We start from the raw sequence: 20,114 nt of genomic DNA, 5'->3' as shown, positions 1-20,114 counted from the left end.
TCATTGTTTTGGTTTTCAGTTCCCTAATGATGTTGATTTTGAGTATCTTTTCATCTGCTTATTTTCCCTTCTTTACATCATCTTTGGTGGGATGTCTGTTCAGATCTTTTTCCCATTTTGCCCATTTTTTTTTTTTTAAAGACAGAGTCTCACTTTGTCACCCTCGGTAGAGTGCTGTGGTATCACAACTCACAACAACCTCAAACTCTTGGGCTTAAGTGATTCTCTTGCCTCAGCTTCCCAAGTAGCTGGGACTACAGGCACCTGCCACAACGCCCGGCTATTTTTTTGTTGGAGTTTGGCCAGGGCCAGGTTTGAACCCACCACCCTCGGTATATGGGCCAGCGCCCTACTCACTGAGCCACAGGTGCCGCCCCATTTTGCCCACTTTTTAAGGATTGTTTCCTTATTGAATTTTAAGAGTTCTTTGTATATTTTGAATATTAGTTCCTTAGCATATATTTGTTTTGCAAAGATTTTTCTCTTTTCCTTTCATTCTCTTAACAGTATCTTTTATAGAGCAGAAGTTTCTAATTTTAATAAAGTTCATATTACCAATTATTTCTCTCATGGTTTGTGATTTTTGTGTTTATCTTAAAAGTCACTGCCAAGATTTCCCTGGTGCTGTCTACTAGGAATTTAATAGTTTGTGGTTCACACTCAGATACGTGGTTCACACACAGATATGTGATCCATTTTGAGTTAATTTTTATGAAAGTTACAAGGTCTGTGTCTACATTTATTTTTTTAATTTTTTGCATGTTAACTATTGAGTTGTACTGGCACCATTTGTTGAAAAAAAGATTATCCATTTTCTATTGTCTTGCCTTTGTTTCTTTGTCAAAAATCAGTTGACTGTATTTGTGTGGGTCCATTTCTGGACTCTCTTTTCTGTTCCATTGATCTATTTGTGTATTGTTTTGCCAGACCAACTGTCTTGATTACTGTCAGGGATCCTCAAACTACGGCCCGTGGGCCACATGAGGCGTTGTAATTGTATTTGTTCCCGTTTTGTTTTTTTTACTTCAAAATAAGATATGTGCAGTGTGCATAGGAATTTGTTTGTAGTTTTTTTTTTTTTTTTTAAACTATAGTCCGGCCCTCCAACGGTTTGAGGGACAGTGAACTGGCCCCCTGTTTAAAAAGTTTGAGGACCTCTGTCAGAAGTCCTATGGTGTCAGACCTTGTTTTTCTCTTTCTATATTCTATTAAACATTCTTTTTTACTTTTTCTTATAAATTTGTGATAAGTTTGTTAATACCTACAAAGTAACTTTGTTGGGATTTTGATTTTGATTTTGAATTTTTTAGTTCAATTTGGAGAAATATGCATCTTAATAATATTGAGTCTTGAACATGGTATATTTATTGAGATGTTTTTAGTTTTTCCCAGCAAAATTTGGTAGTTTTTAGTTGAGAGCTCTTTCACATATTTTTGTGAATTTTATTGTTAGGTGTTTTTGATTCTATTAGGAATGAAATTATTATTTAAATTTCATTTTCCATTGTTTCATGTCGTATCAGTGTGTATTGACCTGGTAACTTTTGAACTTGCTAGATTCTATTCCTTTGGATTCTCATATATAAAGTCTTTTATCTGAGATTAATAAAGATAGTTTTAATTCTTCCTTTCAGTCTCTCCCTCTCCTTTTCTTTTTTCTTTTAAGATAGATTCTTGCTATGTTGTCTGAGCCAGAGTGCAGTGGCATCATCATTGCTCACTGCAACCTCTAATGCCTAGATTCAAGCAATTCTCCTGCTTCGACCTCCCAAATAGTTGGGGCTACAGGCACCACCACGCCTGAGTATTTTTTCTATTTTTATTAGAGATAGGATCTTGCTCTTGCTCAGTCTGGTTTCGAACTCTTGAAGTCAGGTGATTATCCCATGTTGGCCTTCCTGAGTGCTAGGATTACAGGTGAGAGCTACTGTCCCTCATAAAAGTGAGTACTTTTTACCAATGGTCTGATCTACCACAGGTGCTGAGTTCTTTTTCATATTCTTTTTTTTTTTTTTTTGTAGAGACAGAGTCTCACTTTATGGCCCTGCGTAGAGTGCTGTGGCCTCACACAGCTCACAGCAACCTCCAACTCCTGGGCTTAGGCGATTCTCTTGCCTCAGCCTCCCGAGTAGCTGGGACTACAGGCGCCCGCCCTTTTTCATATTCTTATTGGCCGTTTAGATATCCACTTAAGAGCTTGTTCAAGTCTTTTGCTCATTTAAAAAATTAGGCTTTTATTTTTTTTTGTAGATTTTTGAAGTAATCTGGATATAAGTCTTGTTGGATATGGGTATTGCAGATAATCTAGGTCTATGACTTCTTTTTTTACTCTCTTAATGATGTCTTTTGATGAATAGAAGGTGTTAATTTTAACAAAGTCAAGTTTATCCTTTTTTATGGTTAGTAGTGCTTTACCTTTTTATGGTTAGTAGTGCTATCTACTAAAGTTTAAAAAGCTTTACCTACTCTAGGTTTATGAAAATAATATTACATGATATCTTCTACTCCTGGAAGCATTATTTTATTACCTTTCATAGTCAATGATTCATCTTAAAGTAATTTTTATCTGTGAATTAATTTTTCTAGCTATCTAGGTGGTCTGACATCATTGACTTAAAAGGCTTTCCTTTCCCCATGCTGAAATGCAGTGGCATCTTTGTTTTATATTAGGACATTAATCTATAGGAGAATGCTCTCTTTGTACCAACTGCTACACTTTCTTATGTCTTTATACTAAGTCTTGGTATTTATTTTTACTTTTATTTTTATTTTTTTTGAGACAGAGTCTTGCTATGTCGCCCTCAGTAGAGCGTCATGGCATCATAGCTCACAGCACCCTCAAACTCTGGGGCTCAAGTGCTTCTCTTGCCTCAGCCTCCCAAGTAGTTGGGACTACAGGCACCTACCACAGTGCCTGGCTATTTTTAGAGATGGAGGTCTTGCTTTTGTTCAGGCTAGTCTTGAACCCGTTAGCTCAAGCAATCCACCCACCTCGGCCTCCCAGAGTGCTGGGATTACAGGCGTGAGCCACTGCGCCCAGCCTACGTCTTGGTATTTAGTAGTATAAGTTCGTCAATTTTGTTGTTCTTTAAGATTGTCTTGGGTATTTTAAGGCTGTGAGATTTCTGATACGTTGAGAATCAGCTTGTTAATTTGTTCTAAAATGCCTACTAGAATTTGCTTTGGGATTGTGTTGTATCTGTAGATCAATTTGGGGGAATATTGACTTCTGTTTTTTTTTTTTTTTTTTTTTTTTTTTTTGAGACAGAGTCTTATTATGTCACCCTTGGTAGAGTGCCAGCTCACAGCAATCTCAAACTCTTGGGCTTAAGCGATACTTTTGCCTCAGCCTCCCAAGTAGCTGGGACTACAGGTGCCTGCCACAATACCCGGCTATTTTTTTTGTTGCACTTGTCGTGTAGCTGGCCCCGGGCTGGGTTCAAACCCACCAACCTTGGTGTATATGGCCGGCACCCTACCCACTGAGCCACAGGCGCTGCCCGTGTTCTCCTTTCTGTATGTACTGGGAGGCCTTTGCTTTGAGTTATTTTTTCTTTTCTTATTTTTTATAGAGACAGAGTCTCACTTTATGGTCCTCCGTAGAGTGCCATGGCCTCACACAGCTCACAGCATCCTCCAACTCCTGGGCTTAAGCGATTCTCTTGCCTCAGCCTCCCAAGTAGCTGGGACTACAGGCGTCCACCACAACGCCTGGCCATTTTTTTGTTGCAGTTCGGCTGGGGCTGGGTTTGAACCCTCCACTCTTGGTATATGGGGTTGGCACCTTACCGACTGAGCAACAGGCACTGCCCTGAGTTATTTTTTTCAATGGTAAAGTTAGATTTTTAATTTCATTTTTTGCAGTTTTTTGGCCGGGGCTGGGTTTGAACCTACCACCCTTAGCATATGGGGCCGGTGCCCTACTCCTTGAGCCACAGGCGCTGCCCAGATTTTTAATTTTTTTTTTCTTTTTATTGTTGGGGATTCATTGAGGGTACAATAAGCCAGGTTACACTGATTGCAATTGTTAGGTAAAGTCCCTCTTGCAATCATGTCTTGCCCCCATAAAGTGTGACACACACCAAGGCCCCACTCCCCTCCCTCCGTCCCTCTTTCTGCTTTTCCTCCCCCCCCATAACCTTAATTGTCATTAATTGTCCTCATATCAAAATTGAGTACATAGGATTCATGCTTCTCCATTCTTGTGATGCTTTACTAAGAATAATGTCTTCCACTTCTATCCAGGTTAATACGAAAGATGTAAAGTCTCCATTTTTTTTTTTTTTTTTTTTAATTGTTGGGGATTCATTGAGGGTACAATAAACCAGGTTACACTGATTGCAATTGTTAGGTAAAGTCCCTCTTGCAATCATGTCTTGCCCCCATAAAGTGTGACACACACCAAGGCCCCACCCACCTCCCTCCGTCCCTCTTTCTGCTTCCCCCCCCATAACCTTAATTGTCATTAATTGTCCTCATATCAAAATTGAGTACATAGGATTCATGCTTCTCCATTCTTGTGATGCTTTACTAAGAATAGTGTCTTCCACGTCCATCCAGGTTAATACGAAGGATGTAAAGTCTCCATTTTTTTTAATGGCTGAATAGTATTCCATGGTATACATATACCACAGCTTGTTAATCCATTCCTGGGTTGGTGGGCATTTAGGCTGTTTCTACATTTTGACAATTGTAAATTGAGCTGCACTAAACAGTCTAGTACAAGTGTCCTTATGATAAAAGGATTTTTTTCCTTCTGGGTAGATGCCCAGTAATGGGATTGCAGGATCAAATGGGAGGTCTAGCTTGAGTGCTTTGAGGTTTCTCCATACTTCCTTCCAGAAAGGTTGTACTAGTTTGCAGTCCCACCAGCAGTGTAAAAGTGTTCCCTTCTCTCCACATCCACGCCAGCATCTGCAGTTTTGAGATTTTGTGATGTGGGCCATTCTCACTGGGGTTAGATGATATCTCAGGGTTGTTTTGATTTGCATTTCTCTAATATAAAGAGATGAACATTTTTTCATGTGTTTGTTAGCCATTAGTCTGTCATCTTTAGAGAAAGTTCTATTCATGTCTCTTGCCCATTGATATATGGGATTGTTGGCTTTTTTCATGTGGATGAATTTGAGTTCTCTATAGATCCTAGTTATCAAGCTTTTGTCTGATTGAAAATATGCAAATATCCTTTCCCATTGTGTAGGTTGTCTCTTTGCTTTGGTTATTGTCTCCTTAGCTATACAGAAGCTTTTCAGTTTAATGAAGTCCCATTTGTTTATTTTTGTTGTTGTTGTAATTGCCATGGCAGTCTTCTTCATGAAGTCTTTCCCCAGGCCGATATCTTCCAGTGTTTTTCCTATGCTTTCTTTGAGGCTTTTTATTGTTTCATGCCTTAAATTTAAGTCCTTTATCCATGTTGAATCAATTTTTGTAAGTGGGGAAAGGTGTGGGTCCAGTTTCAGTCTTTTACATGTAGACATCCAGTTCTCCCAACACCATTTATTGAATAGGGAGTCTTTCCCCCAAGGTATGGTCTTGTTTGGTTTATTGAAGATTAGGTGGTTGTAAGATGTTAGTTTCATTTCTTGGTTTTCAATTCGATTCCAAGTGTCTATGTCTCTGTTTTTGTGCCAGTACCATGCTGTCTTGAGCACTATGGCTTTGTAGTACAGACTAAAATCTGGTATGCTGATGCCCCCAGCTTTATTTTTATTACTAAGAACTGCCTTAGGTATACAGGGTTTTTTCCGGTTCCATACAAAACGCAGAATCATTTTCTCCACAGATTTTTAATTTTTTAAGCATGCATTTGCTTGATTCAGTTCTTGTAACTTCTCTTGCTACTAAATGATATTGAGTGATCCTATGAATAGATTGCTGTGATCAAGCAAGTATAAAGAGATAGTTCCCCCCACCCCCCAGGAAAAGAAGCTTAAGAACTTGTTAAAAAAGCAAAAGCAACATTAATATATATTTTTTGGAGATTAGATTTTAACGTACTACAGAATACTGGATAGAACACTACATTAAAAATCTTTGGTTAACATCTTTTTTGTCTTTATAACCGAACTTCTAATTTAAAGGAAACTGTATTCCCTATTTTCTTTCTTCACCACAGTTTTCCTCTATAATTAGTCCCTTCTAACTCTGTCCAGTGAATATCATCATAAACTAGCCTATTCCGAACCACACGTTCCTGGCCACAGCAACTGTCTCACCACGTTGTTTCCCTCTGTTAGCATGTACTTTTGAAGTAACTACATTGAGATAGAAAATAAGAAGAATATTAAATAATTTTCTTTATAAAATGTACAGCAGTGTCTGATTGCAATATAAATGTTGGCAATGCACGTAACTCTTTACATGCTTGTTTTATTTTCATAGTCAGTAATCCCCATTTCATTTATTCAGTAATCTCTTTTTTTCCCTGCTGAGTTGAAATGCCATTTTTATCATAAAGCAAATTGTCATAGATGTTTTTTCTCTTTAGGCCTTAATTTTCTGATTTGAAAGGTAATAGTTTATTTGGTCTCAGAGAATTCTGTTCAACTCAAATGAGGTAATGTATATCAAACTTATTTTTAGTGAAAAAAAACTAAAATTTTAAAATTTCCAAAACCCCCAATTTTAATACATTTATATATATACCTTTAGATATAATTTTCCATATTTTAAAATTTCATATTATAGATTCCTTTCTATATTTCTGCATGGTTGACATTGTAAGTATTTCTCATTGTCCAGATCTGCTTCTGTTTGGTTAATGAGTTTAGATGTCAGGGGGTACTAGATTGTTTGAGTCTATTTGATTTCCCAAGTTTGGATAGCATATAGAAAGATAATGAGGGAAATATTAAGGAGTTTACTCAAATGCATTTGGTTCCTTTTTTTTTTTTTTTTTTTGTAGTTTTTGCCGGGGCTGGGTTTGAACCCACCACCTCCAGCATGTGGGGCTGGCGCCTTACTCCGCTGAGCCACAGATGCCGCCTGCATTTGGTTCTTAAATGTATATAATGAGATTTCCAGAAATCAGGAATGTGGATAACAAGGATATCTATATTCTCAATGGGTATTACACTGGATTGCTACCTGTATTATTAGTTTTTTTTTTATTACGGACAACAGAAATGCACCTCAAAGTGGCTCAGGAAATAAAAAGGAATTTATTGGCATACCTAACAAGGAAGTTCAGTGGTCAGGCTTATTTGAGGCACAGTTAGATTCAGTGGCCCAATTAATGTTGATAAGGCTTTGTTATGTGTGTCAGTTGATTTTTTCTTTTATTTTAGAGAAGGGGCTTACTTCTATGTATTCAGGGAAGGTGGCTACCAGCAGCTCTAGGTTTACATTTTTCTAGCTTAGCAGCCCTAGTGAAAAAAGTTATGCTTCTTTTCCTATAGTTATAGCAGAAGTTCCAGTCTAGAATCTCAGTGATCAGCCCCTGACATTTCTCTTCCCCCTTATCTGGGTAAGGAGGTCAGTCCACTCAAACTGTGTCAGATGACAAGGAAGAAGAAAGTCTTTCAAAGGAAAACACAATACATTCACTAGAAGAAGGTACGGATTATTTCTGGGCTAGCACAGCCAATATACCTATAAGATAATTCATTTCACCCACCACCTTTTTTTCAATTGAAATACTATACAGTGTCTTTTCTTTTAGCACCCTATTTGACTTTTATTTGGCATTGCTGTCTGATTCGTAAAACTTAGGTTCCTATGTACGATCTGGTGATGAAGATCAGCTGATGTGTACTCTTGTCACACGTCTTATCAAAATCTGTAATCTGTTTCATTACTCTTTTTAAAATTCTTTCAGTAAAAGAAAGGGTCTGTTCTTCCTGAGGGGCATCTGTCTACTTTTGACCTAATTGATTTTATTTTGCTTACCAAGGAATTTTGGCTCCCCAGTTAAACCTTTTCTTCAGTTTCTGATTTATGCTTCTTTACTTGAGTCTGTTTATGTATGTAATCATTTATTTGTGTTCCCAAGCCCCCTAACTAATAAACATTTAATTCACACTGCTCCTCTTTCATTGCTTTATAGCAGATTTGATAATACCTGCTAGCCTGCTTAGCTTGCCACTTTGTCAGTTTCTCCTTAACTTACAGTCTTCCTCTATTTCTTGCTTCTTTCCCAGGTCACCAGTGATATCCAGAGATCTTTGTCTGAGATTTAAACCTAAAATAATAGTATGGAAGGGCTAAACGGAACTTAAGGTATATTTAATTCAACTTTTATTTTCTTGTTTTGCTTGAGGTTATTTTGATTATACCAACTTTCTTTTAGCTACTGTTCACATAGTGTATCTTCTCCTTTTTTTTTTTTTTTTTTGGTGTGGTTTTTTGGCCGGGGCTGGGTTTGAACCCGCCACCTCCAGCATATGGGACCTGCACCCTACTCCTTGAGCCACAGGCACCGCCCTATCTTCTCCTTTTTAAAACTCTCAGATTCTGTATCCTCATTTTATAGAGGATACAGGTCTAGCAATCTTAGTCTTTTAACCAGAGCATTTACATTTAATGCAGTTACTGTTTTATTTAGTTTTAAAACTTGCTAGTTGTTTCCATTTGTTCTGTTGGTTAACTTTCCCCCCTTCTTTTGAAGTGATTATTTTTATTCTTCCATTTTTTTTCACTCTACTAGTTGGAAAATTATAGTTTAAAAATTTTTTTAGCAGCTACCCCTGGAACAGGGGTCAACAAATTTTCTTTTTTCTTTTTTTATCTTTCTTTTTGTTCCTTCTCCTTCCTCTTCTCCCTTCTCTTCCCCTTTCTACCTCCCTCTTTTCTTCCCCACAGAAATAATTTCCTGTATTTTTCTAAGGCAGAACTATTGCTGGGCATAGAACACAATTTCATTGTGCTGCTGAGGCTGGACTCAAACTTCTGGGCTCAAGCAAATCCACCTTAGCCTCCTGAGTAGCTGGGACTACAGGCATGTGTTACTGTGCCCAGCTAGCTAATTTTTTCTATAAAGGACCATCTGGCAAACATTTTTGGCTTTGTGGGCCATATGATTTCTGACACAGCTACTTAGTTCTTCCATTGTAGTGCACAAGCATCCCTAAATGGTAGGTAAAGGAATGGATAATAGGTAGTGGGCTGGATAAAATCATCCAGAACACTGGGTTGAGACCAGAATCTTGGAGAGTGTTTTCACTTTTAAAATGAAGTAATAGAAAAGGAGCTTTAAGAGTGAGTTGGAGGAAGAGTTAAGCCTAGCAGGAAGATTTTAAGAAAAATAACCTATGTTAGGGCAGTTTTCAAGAACACAGGGTTGGCTGCTTTAGACCAGTGCTGTTGTGTGGTGTGTTAAGGTGAAGATCAGAAAGAGGCCTTTGGATTTGGCAATTCTGTGGTACTTGGTGACTTTTTCAAAGAGCTGTCTCAGTAGCTTGCTTTTTGAGAAGAGTGGTATGGGAGTAGAGAATGAGTTTCCAAACACTTGGGAATAGAGGGATTTCCAGATACTGCTCTTGGGACCAGTAATGATAGAATTTCCTGTATTTTTCTAAGGCAGAACTATTGCTGGGCATAGAAATGAATATTTTTAAAAAGTTCTCCAGATGATTCTTATGAATCCTCATGCCTGGGAATTATAAATGTTGACTTTTCAAGCAGGTTAGCAAGGACTGCTGGCCATCAATATGGATTCGTGAGTGGTATTGTGAGATACTCCCTTTTTGAAAAACACAAAATAATGATTGATTAAATAACAAAAGGAGAAAGCCAAATTGACATAAATGGAACTCAAAAAAAGTAAACATTTCTGTTTCAGGAAGGGAATAGAACACATGCATTGAGCAGGGCTATTCTTGAGTCTGCAGGTGAAGACAGCTGAGGTTTTGACATCTTACGAGTCATGGGGAAGTGTAATTGGAATTGGGCTCATTGTTGGAAACCAGGGGCTAGGATAAGACTCCTCTCAAGAAAATGATGTTTCTGAGTTTGATTCTGGAGCTGCCATGTTATTCAACTTTAGGGATCAGATTGTAGTTACTGAGTGCATCTCCTGGGGTGGTATAGGGCACAGCCTCCCTGGCTGTGAGAAATAGCTTTGCTGCTGACTCTTGTCAGAGGCCATAGCATATCTGAAGCTATGTATCTAGGCTATGTATCTAGAACAAACATAGCTCTATAACTAGGAACCTACTGACTCAGAGTATATCTTTACCGCTGTTGCAGTGCAGAATCCCCTGAGAAAAATATTTAAGAGATAACTGAGGAAATCTGAATACTGACTGATCATTTAATATCAGAAATTGTTAGTTTTAAAATGATTTAGTATGATTATGGTATTGTGTGTGTGTGTGTGTGTGTGTTTTTTTTTTTTTTACCTGAGACAGTCTTACTCTGTAACCCTGGGTAGAGTACAGTCATCATAGCTCACTGCAACCTCAAGTTTCTGGGCTCTAGGTGTCCTCATGCCTCAGCTTCCTGAGTAGCTGGGACTATATAGCTGGCTGCCACCATGCCTGGCCAATTTTTTCTATTTTTGGTAGAGAATGGGGTCTTGCTCAGGTTGGTCTTGAACTTTTGACCTCAAATGATCCTCCTACCTTGGCCTCCCAGAGTGCTAGGATTATATGTGTGAGCCACCCTGGTCTGAGCATATTGTGGTTATTTTAAAAAAGTAGCAAGCAGTGGGTTCTCAGTATTTGTATGAAAACAAAAACAGTACATCAAAAGTGCACCTGTAAGGCTAAATTCTCAAACATACAAAGCTAGCTTTTAAATCAAAACAATTATGAAATGTAAATAGAAAAAGGTCAGGTGGATATGAAAATGACAGAAACTTTAGAAGTGAAAAATATAGTAATTGTAATTAAAAAACTTCAACAACATGGTTGCATGAATTGGAAAAGTCAGTAAGATGTTGGGTTTTTCCAATATTAACGTGTAGATCAATTCATTGTCAAAATACTGGAAGGTTTTTAAATAACCTAGGTAACATTAAAGAAGAACTAATTGAAGTAATATGCCCTTCAGATATCAAAATTTATGATTGAACCTTAAGATAGGTTAAGTGATGGACAAATAAACCTATGGAACAGAATACAGAGCCCAGAACATATTAATAGATGCATAGACTTTGCCACATGACAAGATGACGTTATGAATCAGTGGTGGTGCTATTTTATGTGGTGGTGGTTCAGTTGGTAATTTGAGATGGAGTGAAAAAATTAAGATTCCTGTCTCATAGCATACTGAAAATAAATTCTGTATGACTTAAAGACCTAAATGAGAAAAGCAAATCATGGACTTTTTAGGAGAAAATTTGGGATAATAACTTTATGTCCTAATGATAAGGAAGGATTTTTAAAAGCTAAAAGGAGCTCAAAGTATATAGGCTTTAGAGCCAGACTGCCTGCTTCAAATCTCTACTTTATAAACACATTATGAAATAGTTATGACTTTGGGCAAGTTATATAATCTTTCTGCCTTTGTTTTCTCATTTGTAAGATGAGGATGATGTGAAGAAACATCCTTCAGGGAGGAACTGTAAAGAAATAATCCACCCAAAGTGCTTATAAAAATGACTAGTGTAGATAAACATGCTTTAAGAGTTAACTACAAGGCCAGGTGTGGTGACTCATGCCTGTAATCCTAGCACTCTGGGAGGCTGAGGCAGGTGGATTGCCTGAGCTCGCAGGCTCGAGACCAGCCTGAGCCAAAGCAAGACCTTGTCTCTAAAAAATAGCCAGGCATGGCCCTGCCTTAAGTCCCAGCTACTTGGGAGGCTGAGGCAAGAGAATTGCTTGAGTCCAAGGGTTTGAGGTTGCTATGAGCTGTGATACCAAGGTACTCTCCCCAGGGCGACAAAGTAAGACTCTGTTTCCAAAAAAAAAAAAAAAAAAGCTAACTACAATTCTTGATGTTGTTCTCTAAAAAACTAAGCATAAACTGGCAGGGGTGTCCAACCTTATTTCTTTTCTGCTAAGTATTGGAGGAGGAATAAGAGTCTACAGAACTAATTAAAGGTAATTAGGAAAAAAAGGGTCCGTGCATACTTTTCATGCTATCTAACACCACAGATAAGCAAAAAAGTCCTCACAAAGTCAGCATGTAGCTGGCAAGTTGGACACCTCTGCAAATGACCAATACATTTGACTATTAAAAATGAAAACTTATCTGTAACAAAAGGTAGTATAAACAAAATAGATAAATCACTGGTAGAAGAACTTGCCATACATTCAACTGAAAACTGATTGATACCTAGGATATTAATATATGAACTCATTCAAACCAGAAAGGAAAAGAAAACTCATGAAAAAAAGGGAAAAGAAAATGAATGAGCAACATAGCCCAAATGGCAAATGAGAGGATTAGGATTGCCCATTCTCACTAGTAATCAGGGAAATGCAAGTTAAAGTAATGGGATGTCCTTTTCACACCTAGATTGGCAGAAATTCACATCTAACAATACTAACTTTTGGTAAGGAGACAAAAGTGAATTTTCTTATGCTGGTTGCAAAATAGTAAATTGGAACAATTATTGTTGAGAGTATTATGTTCAGTAAAGTTGCAGATTTCACTACTAGATAAGCCCAGAGAAATACTAGCAAAGGCACATGAGGAAACACGTATAAAAATTGCAGGCTTGGAGCGGTGTCTTGTGCCTGTAATACAAGCACTTTGGGAGGCTAAGTTGGGGGGATTGCTTGAGACCAGGAGTTCTATACCAGCCTGAGCAACAGCACGACCCCATTTCTACAAAAAAATAGAAAAATTATCAGGATGTGGTGGCACACACCTGTTGTCCCAGTTACTTGGGAGGCTGAGGCAGGAGGATTACTTGAGCCCAGGAGTTTGAGGTGGCAGTGAGCGATGTTCATGCCATAGTGCTCTAACCCTAGTGACACAGTGAGATCCTATCTCAAAAAAACAAAAAAAAAGAAAAAGAATTGCATGAATCACAGCATTGTTTTTAATAGTATAATATTGGAACCATCCTCGTGTTCACTGGAAGGAGAGTGGATCAAGAAATTGTGGTAGAATCATACATTGGGATATTAAGTTATAGTTAATTATATACATTAGCATTTATAAATAGAAAAGGCAATTTTAACATGAAAAACAGTAGTGTAACACAATTTTTTTCTTTTTCTTTTTTCTTTCTTTCTTTCTTTTTTGTTTTTGCAGTTTTTGGCCGAGGCCAGGTTTGAACCCACCACCTCCAGTATATGGGGCCAGCACCCTACTCCTTTGAGCCACAGGTACTGCCCAATGTGTAACACCATTTTTTAAAAAGATTAAAAACAATGAGAGCTGGGCATAATAGTACATGCCTGTAGTTTGAGCTACTTGGGAGGCTATGGTGGAAAAATCACTGGAGCCGAAGAATTTGAGGCCAGCCTAGGCAACATTGTGAGACCCTGTTGCTTAAAAAGAAAAATGAAAGAAACAGTATTATATATAATTTATGGAGACCACACAGGTAAAAACATGTCTGGGAATGATACCAACCTCAGATAGTGATTATCTCTGCAGAGTAAAGGAAGGTGCTTTAACTGTATCTCTAATAAGTTTGTTTAAATATGAGCAAGTATAGCAATTTTCAAACTTGTTGAATTTGGATTGTACCTGTATGGCTACTTTTATTTAATTGATTTATCTGTGTGAGACAGAGTCTTGCTCTGTTGCCCTGGCTAGAGTACAGTGGGGCCATGATAGCTCACAGCAACTTCAAACTCTTGGGCTTACGCAATCCTGCCTCAGCCTTTTGAGTAGCTGGGATTTCAATCTGTGCTATCACTCCCAGCTAATTTTTTTTTCTATTTTTAGTAGAGACAGAGTATCTTTCTTTCTCTGACTGGTCTTAAACCCCTGACCTCAAGCAATCATTCTTCCTCAGCCTTCCATCGTGCTAGGATTTGCAGGCATGAGTCATCATGTCAAGCCTCTTTCTTATTTTTTTATTTTTGAATTTTAAAAATTTATACATACTCACGGAGTACAAGTGAAGTTTTGCTTTGTTGATACATTGCATTGTGGTATAGTCAAGGCCTTCAGTCCATGCATTATGGTGCAAGGCATGTTATACCACCAAGCCACTTCCTGTCATCCACCCCCTTCCCAGCCTCCATCAATCATTCGACATTCTGCTTCTACTCTCACTTGTAAGTGGGAATGTGAAATATGTGTCTTTCTGTGTTTGAGTAGTTTTACTTAAGATACTGGCCTCCAGATCCATCCATGTTGCTGCAAAAGATAATGATTTCCTTTTTTATGGCTGAGTAGTATTCCATTATATGTCCTGTTTTCTTTATCCAGTTCTCTGTCGATGAACGTGTAGATTGACTTCATATATTTGCTATTGTGAATAGTGCTGTCATAAACATATAAGTATAGGTATTCCTTTCCTTTGGATAAATACCCAATAGTGCAATGATTTTTCAACCTGTGTGCCATGAGAGGATCTTAGGTAGACAGTGAGAATTTTTACATTGTCACCCTGTGTCCCCAAAGGGATTTTTCTGGGCAGATCCCTCCAGCCAGAGATGCTTAGAGTCTTCTCTCCCCAATCTCACCGCACCTGGTTGCAAGGAAGCTGTTACTCGGCTGCCATCTTAAGAAGGAATTCTTACAAATTAAAAATAACTGTCAAAGTTTAAGGTAATCCCTGAGCCGCACCCAGGTTAGAGCTTTGGGAAGCACTCACAGCCTGTGCATTCTGACCTGGAGTCTTTGCCCAGTCACTACCCAAGCAGACCGCCCTCTTCTATCCATCTTGCCCAAGGCCCAGCCGCAGTGAGAATTTTTAAGACCATTAATTAAATTATTTTTTAAAGAAGTTTAAAGCATAGTCCTTTTAGTTACTCTTTGTTTTGATTGGCATCATTTAAGTGTAACATGGAAGTTTAACTATAGGTTCAAGTGTGCTGTGAGATGAAAAGATTGAAAAACACTGCAATAGTGGAATTTCTGGATTGTATGGTAGTTTTATTTTTAGTTCTTTGAGAAATCTCCATGTTGTTTTCTGTAGAGGTTACACTAATGTATATTCCTACCAACTGTATGTGAGAATTCCCTTTCCTCTGCATTCTTGTCAATATCTATTATTTTTTGTCTTTAATATATGGCCGCTTTTTATATGTTTGTTGAAATATTACATATATCTCATAATTATGTACAACTATTATGTACCCATAATAATTGATCTTTTCGTTGCTTATTGCCAAACCTACCTCTTCTCCCCACTATAGGGGAGGGCAAGAGTTACAGAGCCCAGAATTCCTGAAATATATGTCTTATTTCAATAACAGATATCACTTACTGTCTTGGTTTTAACTTTATCTAGTTTAATTTCTCTATTTATCTAAACTTCTTACTGTTTTTTTTTTTTTTTTTTTTTTTTTTTTGGCTGGGGCTAGGTTTGAACCCACCATCTCCGGTATATGGGGCCAGCGTCCTACCCGTTTGAGCCATAGGCGCTGCCCTTATTACTGTTTTTAATGACTTTCTTTTTTTTTTTTTTTTTTTTTTGTAGAGACAGAGTGTCACTTTATGCCCTTCGGGTAGAGTGCCATGGCATCACACAGCTCACAGCAACTTCCAATTCCTGGGCTTAAGCGATTCTCTTGCCTCAGCCTCCCGAGTAGCTGGGACGACAGGAGCCCGCCACCATGCCCAGCTATTTTTTGGTTGCAGTTCAGCCGGGGCCGGGTTTGAACCCGCCACCCTCGGTCTGTGGGGCCGGCGCCTTACCGACTGAGCCACAGGCGCCGCCCTTTAATGACTTTCATAAAGCTTTTGTTCCATTGGTGACATTCTTTCTTCTTTTTACTTTATCCTCAAGAGATTTTTGGTGCAAGATTATTAGATTTGTGTGGTTATTCTGTCTTAATCCAGTCTTTAGTGAGCTTGTCAAGTACAAGGAAAAAACTTGGTTTTAATCCCAAGTACTTTAGGAACATTTGAGGTAAGGGGTGAAAAAAATAACTTTTCTGTACACTTTGGATTTTGAATTGTTAATATAATAAAACAGTGAAATACATATTTTTGACATGGTGTTTTAGAAAGTGCTCAGATTTGGACAGTGAACCTTACTATTATGTGATCTCAATGAGTTTGTTTTCAAGGTTGTTTTGGTACTAAGAATTAGAATTTTGTGTTCTAAAAGATGCAGTCAACATGTCTGTTAAGCCTTTTGTTTCTTGAACATCAGAAAGTAATGGGTAACATTACTTCTAAATGTTTCACTTTTATGTTACAGTTCTTTTGCCAAAAAAATGGTTTGCACGATCTTGAACATGTACTATCTATGCTGATGGGACAGGATCCAATATGAATATAAATGATGGAGGAAGACGACGCTTTGAGGATAATGAGCATACATTACGTATATATCCTGGGACAATTTCAGAGGGAACAATCTACTGTCCAATTCCTGCTAGGAAAAATTCCACAGCTGCTGAGGTGATTGACTCTCTTATAAACAGACTTCATCTTGACAAAACAAAATGTTATGTTCTAGCAGAGGTAAAGGAATTTGGTGGAGAAGAATGGATACTCAATCCAACAGACTGTCCAGTTCAGCGAATGATGTTGTGGCCCCGAATGGCTCTGGAAAATCGCTTAAGTGGAGAGGACTATCGCTTTCTTCTGAGAGAAAAAAACCTTGATGGATCAATCCATTATGGTAGTCTTCAGTCATGGCTACGGGTAACGGAAGAACGTCGCAGGATGATGGAACGGGGTTTTCTTCCACAGCCCCAACAGAAAGACTTTGATGATTTATGTAGCTTACCTGATTTGAATGAGAAAACTCTCTTAGAAAACCTACGGAATCGCTTTAAGCATGAAAAAATTTATACCTATGTTGGCAGTATTCTAATAGTTATTAACCCATTCAAGTTTCTTCCTATTTATAACCCCAAATATGTCAAAATGTATGATAATCATCAATTGGGAAAACTTGAGCCCCATATTTATGCTGTGGCTGATGTAGCTTATCATGCCATGCTTCAGCGTAAAAAGAATCAGTGCATTGTGATTTCAGGAGAGAGTGGTTCAGGGAAGACTCAAAGCACAAACTTTCTTATTCACCACCTTACTGCCCTCAGTCAGAAAGGATTTGCCAGTGGAGTAGAACAGATTATTCTTGGAGCTGGACCAGTACTTGAGGTAAGTGTATAGAAATACAGTAGAACCTCTATAGTTGACTACCTCCCTACATTGACCAACTTCTTAAATTGACCTGATTTTCATTGACTGGACATGCACCAAATGTACATATCAGTGCAGTAGGTCTAGTTCCTTATGTTGACCACCTCTGTATGGTGACTAGTTGTTATAGTCTCTTGGGTGGTGAACTTACTCTTTTTTTTTGAGACAGGGTCTCGCTATGTTGTCAAGGCTGGTCTCTTGATTCCTGGGCTCAAGTGATCCTCCTCCCTTAGCCTCCAGGTGCATGACACTGTGCCTGTTGCTTTTCTTAGTCTTTAATTCTTTTTGAGACAGAGTCTTGTTCTGTTGCCCCAGCTATAGTGCAGTGTCATTAGAGCTCACTGCAACCTGCAGCTCCTGTGTTCAAGAAGCTGTCCTCCTGCCCTCAGTCTCCTGAGTTGCTGGGACCACTGACATGCACCACTGTACCAGGCTAATTTTTCTAATTTTTGTAGAGATGGGCACACTTGACCCTTCTTTTGCTCAGGCTGCTCTCAAACCCCTGAACCTCCAACCTCAGAGTGGTAGGAATACAGACAGGTGTGAGCTGCTATGCTGGGCATCTGATTCTTAAACATATTTAAAAAAAAATACTTGGTAGACATGAGAAGATAAGATTGAACTAAATAGAAGTGTGAACTTTGTTTTTAGTTATCAAGAGGAGCTAGAAGATGGAAAAGTGAAAAAGACAGTACAATTAATTGTACACAAACTTTATGGACACCCTGTATAAAAGATTTAAGGGTATGACAGTGGTAACTTTTAAAAGTATCTTTGGGTCATTAATGATGTAAAGAAAGGGATTATTAGACTCATAAACATCCTCCCTTAAAGGGAGAAAGCAGGGGCAGGAATCCTGTCTGTAACTGGGTTGTGGAAGTAGGTGGTTGGGGAAAATATTTTTCTATTGTATTTGTATCCCTGCACCTTAATATCTATACCTGGCATTGAAACTCTTAAGGGTTTGCTTGTAAAAATATGGAGTATATGGGAAACAAATTTAGTTATGGGATATTTTAGAAGTAAAACTATCAAATGTCGAAAGAAATACAGAAAGAGAAATACCCCATAATCTCACTCATGAGTAGAATCTGGAAAAGTTAAAAGCATAGAAACAGAGTAAAATTTTGGTAACTAAAGGCTGGAGGGTGGTGGGATTAGAAAGATATTGGTCAAAGGACACAAATTTTTAGTTATATTGGAGAAATAAATTATAGAGAGCTGTTGTACATCATGACTATAGTTAATATATTGTGTTTGAAAATTTCTAAGAGAATGAATTTTGAGTGTTCTCATTACAAAAATATGGTAAGTATATGAGGTGATACGTATATTAAATAGGTTGATTTAGCATTCCAGAGTGCATACATATATGAAAACGTCAAGTTGTACACTATAAATAACGCACATATTCCTGGGCATGTGCAGTGCTGTGTATTCACATGGGCTTCTACATGTCCAGGAATATTTCCTATCTTTTCAAAGCTCCCTTCATACATATTACTCACCAGTTTTTCTTTTTAAGTTTTTTGGCTAATATTTCTTCTCTCTCTCTTTTCCCCCCTTACCATGTTACTGCCACAGCAAGCAGTTGCAGTATTTTAAACATGTAACACAGTTTGGGGAGTGGTGTGGAAAGGCTCATTGAGCGATTTCTGAGTAAACCCTGTGAATGAATTTTTTCAGGGAAATTCTAGACCATCAAATTGTGATGATTCTCTGGGGGAACAGGGCTTTCCAATGGCTTCTAGGAGGCCTTACAAAATGGATATTTTAGGATGTACTGTAGGAGGTTGATTTTTCTCTACAGTGTGGAGCTAGAGAGAGGGATAATTCAATACCTGTTTTTCTTATGAAGACTCAGCTGTTTTTCTTGATTAAATGCCCTCCACCATGGATTGCTGCAAGCCTTTGGTTAGTTTCCAATTCCATGGAATACTATTCAGCTATTAAAAAAAATGGAGACTTTACATCCTTCGTATTAACCTGGATGGAAGTGGAAGACATTATTCTTAGTAAAGCATCACAAGAATGGAGAAGCATGACTCCTATGTACTCAATTTTGATATGAGGACAATTAATGACAAGGTCGGGGGAAAGGAAAAGCAGAGAGAGGGAAGGAAGGAGAGGGGTGGGGCCTTGGTGTGTGCCACACCTTCTGGGGGCAAGACATGATTGCAAGAGGGACTTTACCTAACAAATGCAATCAGTGTAACCTGGCTTATTGTACCCTCAATGAATCCCCAACAATAAAAAAAAAAAAAAAAGAAAGTTCACTTTGACAATATTTGTTAATATTCTCATTGCTTTTATAAAGAAGAGGATTGTCAGAGGTCCTTACTCTGCCATTTTTGCTAACCTCTCAGTGATCAAGAGATTTAAGTAATAAAATATATTTTATAGTTTAGTAATGTGGTGGCTATTTCTGCTATCCTTCATTCTTTATGTAGGTCAGTATTTTAAAATATCATTTTCCTTCTGCTTGAAGGAATTCCTTTAATGTTTCTTTTAGTGCAGGTTGGCTTATGTGATGAGTATTTCCAGATTTGTATGTCTGAAATTTTTGCTTTTTGGCCTTCATTTTTGAATGACTTAACTATTTTTTTAGGAGTTTTAAAAGATTTATTGAAAGAAATAATCTTACAGTAAAGTTCTGAGAATTTTAAAACATATTAATTTGTATAACTATGTGCAATTTGGACACAGAATAGTTTCTCTGTTCTATAAAACTCCCTCATGATATTTCTTATCTTCATGTCCAGTCCTCTGTCATACTCCCATAACTCATGGCAACTACTTGTCTTTTCTCTGTTGCTGAATTTTTGCTTTTGAGAATGACATATAGATTGAATCAAATAATATGTGAAATTTTGAGATTGACTTCTGTTATTCAATGTTATATCTTTCAGATTCACCCAGATTGTTAAATATGGCAATTGGTTGTA

General features: G+C 37.9%; 1 protein-coding gene across 7 annotated transcripts in view; it reads left to right on the top strand.

Annotated features, from left to right (window-relative positions):
- Nucleotides 1–20,114, top strand: part of MYO9A (myosin IXA) — a 257,885-nt gene that overhangs the window by 23,780 nt on the left and 213,991 nt on the right. For 6 of the 7 annotated variants that reach the window (XM_053594283.1, XM_053594282.1, XM_053594281.1 and 3 more), the window contains exon 2: nucleotides 16,217–17,127. In XM_053594283.1, the coding sequence (XP_053450258.1) occupies nucleotides 16,288–17,127 (840 nt within the window). In that variant the 5' untranslated portion in view covers nucleotides 16,217–16,287. Of the gene's footprint in view, nucleotides 1–8,138; nucleotides 8,218–13,143; nucleotides 13,218–16,216; nucleotides 17,128–20,114 lie in introns of all 7 variants that reach the window. The other variant, XM_053594278.1, reaches the window with a different exon arrangement.

Source organism: Nycticebus coucang, chromosome 6 (genome assembly GCF_027406575.1).
Source record: "Nycticebus coucang isolate mNycCou1 chromosome 6, mNycCou1.pri, whole genome shotgun sequence".
NCBI lineage: Eukaryota > Metazoa > Chordata > Mammalia > Primates > Lorisidae > Nycticebus > Nycticebus coucang.
Note: the sequence above shows the minus strand (reverse complement) of the source record. Positions and strands in the feature narration are given on the sequence as shown.